Source organism: Pantherophis guttatus, chromosome 2, assembly GCF_059756535.1.
Source record: "Pantherophis guttatus breed Tessera chromosome 2, ASM5975653v1, whole genome shotgun sequence".
Lineage (NCBI taxonomy): Eukaryota > Metazoa > Chordata > Lepidosauria > Squamata > Colubridae > Pantherophis > Pantherophis guttatus.
Genome location: NC_142064.1, coordinates 226039461 through 226051441, shown reverse-complemented (window position 1 = coordinate 226051441; position 11981 = coordinate 226039461). Strand labels below are relative to the sequence as shown.

General features: G+C 37.7%; 1 protein-coding gene across 1 annotated transcript; it reads right to left on the bottom strand.

Annotated features, from left to right (window-relative positions):
• Positions 1–242: 242 nt before the first annotated feature.
• On the bottom strand, positions 243–7799 carry LOC148115538 (uncharacterized). Its single transcript, XM_087887882.1, has 8 exons — positions 7534–7799; positions 6914–7065; positions 6180–6348; positions 5026–5088; positions 4536–4621; positions 2616–2702; positions 1805–1914; positions 243–456 (listed from the first exon to the last, which is right to left on the bottom strand). The coding sequence occupies exons 3-8, from the start codon at positions 6251–6253 to the stop codon at positions 286–288; spliced, it is 591 nt and encodes a 196-aa protein (XP_087744008.1). The 5' UTR covers positions 6254–6348; positions 6914–7065; positions 7534–7799; the 3' UTR covers positions 243–285.
• Between the last annotated feature and the right edge of the window lie 4182 nt (positions 7800–11981).

Sequence of the window (11981 nt, the reverse complement as noted above, 5' to 3'; positions counted from 1 at the left end):
ATGAGCCTTACTCCTTTCACGAAGCCAATAAATCCAATAAGCCAAGAGAGAGAGAAATTATATTTTTATGGACCAGATTGTCCATTTTCGAATAAATCTTCTGCATTCAACAGTACTTGAAAGAAGTGCCAATTATCAACAGAAACTTCCTAAGAGATTTCTGATCATACAGAGATATCAGGAATAACATAAAAATATGTGGGGCTTTAAATAACAAAATATAGTATCTCCTGGTTTTACACAGATCCCATCCCAAATATACAATTTCTCATATTACTGATCATTTCAGCAGCAAGCCAACCTATCAACAATAAGGAGGAAATAAACCATCACCTTTACTCCTGTGATTCCTCCACTGATAAGTTCCTCTTTCACTGGGTTAAATGATATAAATGTCATTCGTCCTAAACCTGGATTATCTATAGAGCAAATTTCAGCATAGTTCTTGTTGTAAACCTTAAGAAACAATTACTGATATCAAATGTATGTATCAAAAATTTAGTGGAATACAAAACAAGCAACAAACCAAGAACTATATACCTGATAAACTTTCAGAAGCTGAAGACCTTCCTTTTTAGGGTGGTCTTAGCATATAAACTTTTTGCTGTTTACTTTTTATCAATTTCTGCTTTTTAAGCATTATTGATCTTAGCTGTTGTTTTATTTGCAGTTTATAGCAATAATGTTCTAATGTATTTGCTGGAAATCTAGAATTCTGTAACGGATAGGATATAATTTTTAAAAAAAATACCGAATCAGCATGTAAGCAAGCAAACAAGTAAGGAAGCAAACTCGTTGTTTAAAACAGCCAAAACTGCAAAGAAAATCCCATCTACTAAAGACATGTACATGTTACTGTCAATAAGTGAAATTAGGCATTTTATAGAATACCTAGGAAATTTATAGAATGCCAAAAATGGGATATCAAAGTATGAAATGCTTAATATTTCACACATTTCCTAGGCATTCTATGCAATGCCAAAAGGCAAACCTGTGAAGTATAAAATGTTCCCGCTAAAATGCCATTCTAGCCTTTTTTGATGCAACAAGTAGGCAAATTCTAATAGTAAATTGTAAATCTACAATAGTAAATTGTAACAACTGTATCTCTCAACTTGATAGGATAGGATAGGATAGGATAGGATAGGATAGGATAGGATAGGATAGGATAGGATAGGACAGGACAGGACAGGACAGGACAGGACAGGACAGAATAGAATTCTTTATTGGCAAAGTGTGATTGGATACACAAGGAATTTGTCTTGGTGCATACTCTCTCAGTGTACATAAAAGAAAAGATACATTCATCAAGAATCATAAGGTACAACACTTAATGATAGTGATAGGGAAACAGTCAATATAAATCTTAAGGATACCAGCAACAAGGTTATAGTCATACAGTCATAAGTGGGAGGAGATGGGTGATGGGAACGATGAGAAGATTAATAGTAATGCTTTTGTTTTAGCATATCCATGCATAGCAACCATTTTTTGTTCTCAGAAACTCTCTACTTTTCAATAACATATTTATAATGCCTTAATGTTTATTGTAGTAACAACATTATCATCTGAGGTTGGAGTTAGGATGACTTTATCACATCCTAAATACCTTTTGAATGAATCAATTCTAATCTCAAATCTGTAGATACCATTTTAATATATTTAAAGACCTGAAGTCATTGCTGTAGCTTTATTAGAAGTGCCAATTCTTTCTCCCATCTTTCAATTATTCTAGAAATGTCCACTTTAAAAATATTCTTGACCTTTTGATAGGGATATATTATCAGGAAATATATTAGCTTACCTTTATTGCAAAGTCTTTTTGGAGAACAAAGTAAACATTGTATTTTTCAGAGTAAGTGATGATTCTTGCCAAATTAAATTGATACTTTGGAAAATACATCTCTCTTTTAGCTACAATGTTAAAATAAACATTATGATTAAACTTGATAACCAAATTCACTCTTAAATAAATATACCATACTTTTCTTAAAAATAATTAACTAATTATCTATGAAGACACTAATAATTGTGTTTCTAAGTTGGCTACAGCAAAAGGGAAAACTATTGGATAGTAAGCATAGAAATGCAACTACCTTTTTAGCAGGCTGTTAAATAAATTGCTCCATTTAACCAAGAAAACAAGCAGAGAAAAAAAGGAGTAACATATATGCCATCAACATATTGCAGTATATATCCTAGTGCCTACAGTCCAATCTTCCTAGTAAGATCATACAAATCCATAGAAACACATATGCCTACTTAATCCATAAATACAATTTAGTTGCATAAATGCTACCTTATTTTTGACTCAAAATTTTAATGAAAATTAAAATTTAAAATTCATGTATTTCCAATAATTCTGGAATAATGGGCAGAAAATTATTTTCTAAAAGGATTCAAATATTCAGTAAAAAGCAATCATACTATTATAAAACTATTGGAAAGCATTAAAACCTCAGCAGAGAAATGAAGCAAAAAAAAGTTAATATTGAAGTATTAAGTATAATACTAGAATAAATCTTATAAAGGAGTTGTGGATTCTTATAATAGATACATCTCTACAAATAGAATATATAAAATGAAATGGAAGACCATCTTTTGATTCACCTCACCAGTACAGGTGGAAGGTAGCAAATCCAGACTGAAAAATCCTCTTCCGTCTATCAGCACCAGTTTTTTACTCCTGTTGTTATAGGTTGCTACACGGGATTGTAAAAAGGAGTGTTTTTAGATTACAACTATCAAGAAAATAATCTTGCTTTGTTTTATAGTAAACAGCAAAGTGAGATTCAAAGAACAGAGAGGGCAATAAATATGAACTCTATTGAGTTTTATGCCTAAACTCTTCTCAAGAGATGTTAGAAAAAAAAGAAAAAAAAAAAGATAAGAAGCAAATGTTGTCAAATTACTACCCTGTTTCCCCCAAAATAAGACAACTCCTGATAATTAGCCCAATCGGGCTTTTGAGCACATGGCAATAAGGCCAAGCGCTTATTTCAGGGTTCAAAAAAAATATAAGACAGTCTTATTTTGGGGAAAACATGGTGCTATTCCTGCTTCAAAGATGCTTTTTCAAAAGGCAACTGGATTTTGTTTTTTTCCTTGAAGATGTTTCACTTCTCATTCAAGAAGTTTCTTCAGGTCTGACTGAATGGTGGGGAATGGAAGGATTTATATGCCTTGCAGTTATCTAGTCATTAGCACTCCGAAGGATGATCATTAACTTTCTGAGAGTCATTGAGGCCACTTCTTCAGTCTTCAAGGCAAAATCAAAGAAAGTCCAGTTGCTTTTGGGAAAAAACCACCTTTGGGACAACCATGAGCTGGATGACTGAGAGTCTCCATAGAGACTCTCAGTCTTTAGTGTAACTTCTTGATGCTGTTTGATGGATCCTCCTATTCTGAAAAGCAAATTGGGAGTAGCGATCTGCATGGACAAAAAGAAACCAATTAATATGGCCTCTTTGTTAATTCAAAACTTCCATGGAATTCCTCCATTTTTTCAAAAGCAAAGACTAAGTGAAGGCAACCGTGTTTCTGTTACAGATTTCAGTCAAGGCCACTGACTCAATACCTTAGGTCTTCCAAACATAAGTGGACAATGGGATAAACATAAAGGATTAAGGGTTTACTCTGTTTTTTGCTTATTACTCCAGACGCTTTTTGACTGGGAGATTGCTTAACTGAAATAATTTCCTTTTCTCTTTCTTTCTAGGCACTTACATACGGTGCACATGGTTTTTGACTATTCTCATGGTAGGATATAGTACACTAAAGGTTGAGATTGGCCTACTGTATGTCTATGGGTATAAAGTTTGTTTCATTAATCCTTGCTAACATTAGGTCCTGCTCTCTCTAATGCTCAAATATACACAAACAACGTTGTTGCGATCATCTGGCGGGCTCCCCATGAGAGGTCCAGATTAGAGAAAACACAGGCACAAGTGTTTCTCGGGATGAGAGAGCCTCGAGCTGACTCCAGACCTCTCTTTTATTATACAAGGGTATAGGGTGTATCAAAAGACATGATTACAGCTATACATTCTCATATTACATTCGTGATACGAAGGATTTTCTCCATATCTGGACATAACTTTCACATCCTACCATATTACAGTAAATCACATGAATTCTAGGAAAGCAATACTTAAGACAGAAACAAAACTTAACTCTTGCTATGTTATCATATTTGACTTCGTTCCTAGCATCCTATCACCTGCCAACTGAGAGGCCCCATTATCAGAGATTTACCTCAGTTGTCAGGAATGTTAGTTCAAAGGGATTGCTACACACTTTCTGTTCTACAATATTATGAACAAAGAGAGAACGAAGAGGGCCTTTCAGTGATCATCTAGCTGAACCCGCTTTTCCTACTTTACTCTTCTTCCATAGCCAAGCTCCGCATATGTGTTCCAACCAGCTAAACTGGTCTACACATACACCATGGCTACCTCATTCCCACACAACTCTTTAAATTTCAACAATTTCTCCAGACTTTTTATTTAAATAAGTAACATTTATTTTTCTCTTACCTCCTACTATATCTAGACTATGATAAGGTAAGCTTTTAATAAAAACAAAGCCAAAGGTAAGATAGCTAGTAGTCTTTGCTGTGACTCTGAAACAGAGGGAAAAAATCAAATGTTGGAACACACTGAAACAGTTTTTAGAAATATATCAAAACATATACGTAAAATAAAATTTTATATGAAGAAAAAAAATATCTGAATGGTATCTAATTATCCTCATCCGCAAAAAATCTTAAAAAGGGAAAACTCATCAACTTAGAATCTTAATATGCTTAATATTAAAGCTCAAAAGGACAGCTACATATTTTTGTTATCCTAAAACTCAAAGTACAGAGTACAAAGATGATTTGCACAAGAAGATGTGGAGAGACCTGGTCCATAGAATCGCCAAGAGTTGGATATGGTTGAATGGATATCCTCATCATCACCATCACCATCATCATCAATAAAATTAGATGGTATTTCAGGTAGATTCCACAGTATATATACTTACAAATGTTTTGACTCTTTTGAAAGTAAATCCTCTTCAGGCTGGGCTTCATCTTGAAAAGTTAATCTTCACAAAAATAAAGATTTGAATTAAATAAGGGATTGTTATTATCTTCATTTTTGGTCAACTAAGTAGAATATTTTTTAAAATGAAATTACAACACCCCTTATTACTATGATAGCACACAAAATGTACCACAATGACAATTTATTCAAACAAAACAAAATTTTGGAATACAAAACAATGAGAAATAAAGTATTTCTGAGTGTGTCCTAAAAATAAATTTACTGATGAATATTGAGAATCAGATTTCACTCATTTTTTAAATTAAAAGCAAAAACAGCAGAGCTGCCTCACCTCTGGTTGGATATTGCAAGAAAAATATAATTTACTGAAAGAATTTTTAGAAAAAGGAAAAGCCAATAACTAAGCGTTCATATCTATGAACTATTCAAACATAAAATGAAGATAGTGTTGTGACTCTGACCCCTGAGCCCGTCTTATCGGAGGGAGAAGACTCCGAAAGTGAAGGAGAGGAGTTGGCAAGGCCTCCCTCTCCAGGACCCCTCCTCTCTGGCAATGCCTCAGGTGTCTTCCACAGGAGAAGAGATAGGCTAGGAGCCAGGCATTTCCGAGCAGCGGCAGTTAGACAGCGACGGAGATAAGTCTTGGCTGGATCCCCGACAGTGTCGGAAAGACAAGCACACACAGCAGAGAAGGAGGCGTGCCAGAGATTAAGCTGAGTCACTGGACCACACCCCACAGGGGATAAAACAGTGTGTGGTGGCTATTCAGGCTTTGTGACAGACAAAACTGAAAGCTAGCAAGTCATTCTGTATTTCTGTTATATGCTCTGCTTGGCTGATTTTTTTGGACTGGACTTGACTATTCTTTGGCTTTTGTGGACTTTGATGTTTTTGGTCGGAGGAGATAAACCTCCCTTTGTAAGTAAAAACTATTGGCAAGCAGCCACTGGATTGCTGCCAATTCTGTTATCAAAGGAAATTCTTGTCTGTTGGTTTATTTTAACTCTTGGTCGACTGCTGGTGTACATGTGTGAGATGGGGACAGAACAGATAAACCCAAGAGGAAAAAGCAAAAACATAATGTAAATATGTTTTCATGTTTTCATGTAAGAATTATAACTTCAAATTCACCTTTTCTTTTTATTTTTGACACCTCTTTTTTTCGGCTTTTTAATAGCACTGGCAATTGTTTGATTAGCATCCATGCTCAAGCCTGATGATCAGCCAAAACAGAATGAGTCTTGGCTAAAGCAGATTTCTGGTACGCAAGAATGCAGTCATTAACTAGTAAAGCATTTATCTGAAATTAAAAACAAAACATAAATTTCCCTAATAAAGTGGAAGTGCCACACATTTATTTTAATAAGACTTTGACGAACTCTTAAATGGAGTTCATCTCATGGTAATTCTGTGCAGTTTATGAGAAAGAGTTATAAGAATCTGATCAAATGCAAAATAGTCAGTATCCTATTTTTTCCATCAATTAATCTCAAAACCTTAGATCTTTAACCTTTGAGCCTCAAAATCTTAGATCTTTAAAACAGTTTTTGGATTGAAAAATAAAGAATTTTACAATATTTAAAGCATTTAACAAAATGCCAAAAGACATTATTATCCAAGATCAATCAGAATAATTGATCATTGGGGCACCGAGCACAAACAAAAGAAATAAAAGTAATTTGCCAGACTATAATGAAAATACTACAATATTAAAACCCCATCAAACAATCATGGGAAGTAGCACGAATGCATCAATTTTAATTCTTAATACAGAAAATACAGCTGTAGTGAAAGAAGAAATATGATCATGACAGAGGCAATGCCAATATCACTAGGTAGAGAAGAAAATACGGTAGTAAGTTTACCTTCCTAGGTTCCAAATTCACAGAGATACGAGACTGTAGCCATGAAATAATAATCATAAAACCTTATTATTATTGCAGACCACTGAAACTGTATTGCATCGATTATGTGCTATCAAGTTGATGTCAGCTCTATACAAGCAGAATGAATAAAACTTGGAAGAAAGTAAAAGTGTAATACAGTGATTAAAGTGTACTAATCGAGAGAGATACAGATTCTATTCCACCTTCAACTATAGACCTTCACTGGGTGACTTCGGGCTGTTTACCCTCTTTTCAGCCTAACCTAGCCTACTACCACAAGGTTGATATTGTGGCGAAAAAATAGATTGGCTCAATCAAACTGAAATATTTGGTTCACAAGAGCCAATGGAGAAGTCTTATATCTGTAAGTCTACATAGGGCTCTATATCTATATAGCTATAACTTATAGCTATATTCAATTATAATGATCAATAATTAGTTTTCTCCCGAAACTTCGTCCTGACACACACCCTGCACTGTGAACAGTTTCCTATTAGCTGCATCAAGAGGATTTACCCCTCATCAAAAAGAAGAAGGACTCCTAGGCTCATCCCCCGCCCCTCAAAAACCCACCCATCAACTCGCTTTCTTCCAGTTACCAGAAGTGCTTGGTTCAGCTTAAAACAGCGAGATTTCCAAGAAATAAGAGAAAGATGGGAAACGAGAAAGCTCTGTTTACGACCCTCAAAGCAACGGGATAAGATGGCCAATGGTGAGGAGAAAAAAGGGTGGTGGAGTTGGTGCTGGGAGAAACCTCGGATTCCCAGTGAGGCGGGAGAGAGAGAGAGAGAGATCCAGGCAGCAAGTCTTAGTCGCTCCAGGGGCGACTAAGACAGGCTTGCCCAGAGAACCTCATCAGGAAGTGGCGAGAGAATGGACCACCGCCCACCCTTCCAAGTTCGAACGCGGCTGGAATTCGCAAGCGCGCCGCCTTCTATTTCAAAAGTTCCCAGCAAGCGGTGGGGGCAGGGCCAATAGCATCCGGCTTCCGAGCGGGAGGAGGGTTTGCGCTTGCCCGCTTTAGCGACGCTTTTACTGGAGCCGTTTCACGCAAGGAGAAGCGGAGGTGCCGGGGTGGGGACGACGTCCCCTTCAGAACTCCAGTCCCAAAACAGAATCGTCTTGTAGGGGAGACGGGCGGCATAAAAAAATCGAGGTAGGTAGGTAGGTAGGTAGAGATAGATAGATAGATAGATAGATAGATAGATAGATAGATGGATGGATGGATGGATGGATGGATGGATGGATGATAGATGGATGGATGGATGGATGGATGGATGGATGATAGATAGATGGATGGATGGATGGATGGATGAATAGATGATAGATAGATAGATAGATAGATAGATGGATGGATGGATGGATGGATGGATGGATGGATGGATGGATAAATAGATAGATAGATGATAGATAGATAGATGGATGGATGGATGGATGACGGGTGGACGGAAAGACAGACACAGACAGACAGATAGTTCAAATTACGTTCACATGATCGACCAAGGAAAGGGCAGAGTATACAGTTCGAAAGGAAGCAGAATCTCAAGTCTTCATTTTCCAGACCTCGAACCACAAATAGTCCAGGCGTACAAGCTATTGTTTCCAAAAACAAGAGTGTCTTCTTAGAGACACAGACACAGACACAGACAGACATCGCTGCCAAAGAAGCCGCCCGTGATTGACATTTCCTTGGCTTTGCCGCTACAGACGAATGAATTACTTTGGAAAATGGAAGTCTGCGGTTGCCGATTAACGGAATGTTCCCACCGAAGTGGAAGTTTTTACCAGAAAGACAAGATTCTGAAGTTTCTAGACACTTTAAATACTTCTGCTGCAAGTCGCTTTAATGAAGCTTCTGGATATTTTAAATATTTCTGCTGAAAGGAGCCGTGATGAAAGGACAAGTTGAGTACCGCCTTCCTCAGGCTGTCTGAAAATTTGGCCGATCTGCGAAGGAGTGGGGGTGTTCGGGCTGGAGAGAGTGAATCCTGTTTTTAACCTTAACATCGGCGGTCCCCTTACCTTCATTGCTGAGATTTGCGAGATTTGAACGTTATGGTAGGTCAGATGCCCGTGGATTACAGCTCTCTGTCCCTGTTGCACTTGATCGACGCACCATCGTTAGTAACTACTCAATCTGCCCCTTGATTGCACGATCAGTGCCGCTGAATTAAAACAATTTTAAATCGTCTTCAAATGGAATAAAACAAATATCTCTCCTTGAAAGCTTTGAGTTACTTCGCTGCAGAACTACAATATTGTTTCAATGCGATGCACGTTCTGGCGTCTTTCTTGGAAAACGCATATATTCTTTATTTGTTAGATTTTACCCACGGCTCTCCACAGACTCCATAGTATAATAAAATTGCAATAAAAGTGAAAGAACTTTTATTCCTTAAAAGGCTGAGGAGGGAGGCAGCCTATATGCTCCATGCTGCTTTCAACTGTCCTCTTTGCATCCCATTTTATATTCTACAATTTTTATAATATTTTTATGATAATATATAGTGAGCAGATATGCCTCAATTCCTAGCTATGTTTTTGTTTTAGACAATAGCAAGGGGAAAGTATGCCAGTACAGCTGTTAGGCTCAAGTTTGTGCCAATTTCAATGGAGTCCTGCAGATTCCAGATGTTCTCTTGCTAGATGAACCTTCTGTGTTGAGGTTATTTAAGGACTTGGATGCTACCCAAGGATCTGTTTTGTGTGACCTGGTTCCCCTTTCCCCCAGCCGGACCACCAAGCCACAAAGATTGGGGATCACTATAGTACACTCTTTAAAGTCCAATTTCACTGTATTTTCATATGTATTTTATCTATATATATAAAAGTAAAATACCACTCATGCATCATCACAAAATCTCCAGAACCGTAAAGCCTACAAACTTGAAATTTGCCACATATGTTCTTTTTGGCTTCTAGGTGCTCACTAACAAAGGATTTTTCAAAATGACCATCAGACCATTAATATTTCCTATATTATTATTAACACACTCTGATGCTAAGGAGTTCTACTCCCCCTCCCCACCTGAAAAGAAATCTGTTCCAAATGCAAAACACAAACAGAGGAGTTTCAGTTTCAGTTTTACTTTCACAGCAGCAAGCAGGGGATAGGATACGGGAGGCTTCTATGAGGTAAGCCTGAGGGAGAGAAGGGGATAGGATAGGACTGTGATGGTGAACCTGTGGCACGCGTGCCACCTGTGGCACACGGAGCCATATCGGTGGGCACATGAGTGGTGCCCTAGCTCAGTTCCAGCATGCACAGCTGATTTTCGGGCCTTCCAGTCCCACTGGAAGTCAGCAAAAGGGCCATTTCCGGCCTCCGGAGGACCTCCGGTGGGGGGAGGCTGTTTTTGCCCTCCCTAAGCTTCAAGAAAGCCTCTGGAGCCTGGGGAGGGCAAAAAACAGGCTTAGCGTGCCCACCGTGCCATCGCGTGCCAAAAGTGGAGGGAGCCCGGGGTGGGGGTTGCGCATGCATGGGGGAGCGGATGTATTAAATTATGGGTGTGGGCACGCATGCGTGCGACCCCTGTGCTCCCCCTGCTTTTGGCACACAACAGCAAAAAGGTTAGCCATCACTGGGATAGGAGATGTTTCTGTGGGGCAAGGCTGAAGGAGGGAAGGGGAAAGGAGAGGCCGATCGTAATTACTCATTAATTTTCAAGCTGTAAGTATCGATTTATCAAGCTCGATCACATAGTTTTGTAGCCGAGCACAGGTATTCAGCTAGTATCTAAATATATTTATTGATGACTTATATTTCTGTTTTCTTAATCACTGTGGTTAAGGCATCAGGTTAAAAACCTAGTCTCTTCTAAGGCATGAAATTCAACTGGGCGGCTTTGGGCCAGTGACTTTCTCTCAGTCCTAGGAAGGAGACAATGAAAACTACTTCTGAAAAGCCTTGCCAACAAGAAAATTGTCCAGGTGGTCCTTGAGAATTGTACATGATGGAATCAAAAATTCCTTTGTATCTCTGTAGTCACTCCATATAATTGTACAACTTTTTCTAGAGAGTTCAGTCTATGTTTTCTATTTCTGTCAAAGAAATAGGTCTTTGTGTTTTGATTTTTTTTTACTTCACACCATTGCGGGAAGGAAATAAAACACCATCGCCAGTTTTTTGTTGTTGTTGCCTTGTCCTGTTGCCTTTTCTCATGAAGGCTTAGTTTTATGCTTTGACTCCTAGACTTTAGTTTTGTTTATTCAGCCCATTTGTTATGAAGGCCAATGCACCTTTAAAGAATGGATTGGATCAACAAGAATATGTCTCTAGAATGTGTGGGGGAATTAATTTTTTAAGTAGGGTTATAACATTAGAAACAGGTCAGATAGTCCACCTCTCCTAAGAAATACCCAGCTCTAAAACTAATATCAAAATAGTCAAATTGTAGAACATTCAACAATTTGAAGTTGTTCTAATTAGTTACTGATGAAAGATTGTTTTTATCCAGTGGTTGGAGAGCTTGAACTAGATATGGGAAAGTAAGACAAATCTGAGAAAAACAGGCATGAGGAATTTGTTTGGGTGAGGCACAGAGCCTTCATTCCCTATGGAATGTGGAAGTTAGGTAAAATATTATACCTGCCCATAAGCATCGTTAATGATCAATAAAGAAAATCTGAATGGACTATCTCAAGAAAGAAGTGGATAAATATCTGAAATATTGGCACAGTCCTGGGAATCTCTTGAGAATATACAAGTTATGATTCAATGGGGATGAGAATGGAGAAGGCAACCAGAAACACCTAACACCCATTTTAAGCTGGAGAAGGGCTGAAGGTTTTGGTCTTTTCTATACTGGGGTTAAAATAACAACACTGGTGCCTTGAATAGATGTATAAGACACTTATTGTAAATATAGTAATGTAGTCCACCCCCCCACCCAATGCTAGGCTGATTTTTCCATCTGGGGTTTAAGAGACAAAACTGGTGTCATAAATCACTGCAAAATTAATATTTGCAATTTTAAATGCAAATAATTTAAAATTTCTCCTCAACATGAAAGTGAAATCATTTCTGCCTCATCCATTCTAATTATAG

Coding starts and splice junctions, on each gene's coding strand:
- LOC148115538 (XM_087887882.1), bottom strand. CDS start 6,253: ATGGATGCTAATCAAACAATTGCCAGTGCTATTAAAAAGCCGAAAAAA. Junction 5,089..6,179: donor GTCAAAAATAAAAAGAAAAG/GTGAATTTGAAG, acceptor ATTTTTGTGAAG/ATTAACTTTTCAAGATGAAG. Junction 1,915..2,615: donor GCTACCTTCCACCTGTACTG/GTGAGGTGAATC, acceptor TTAACATTGTAG/CTAAAAGAGAGATGTATTTT.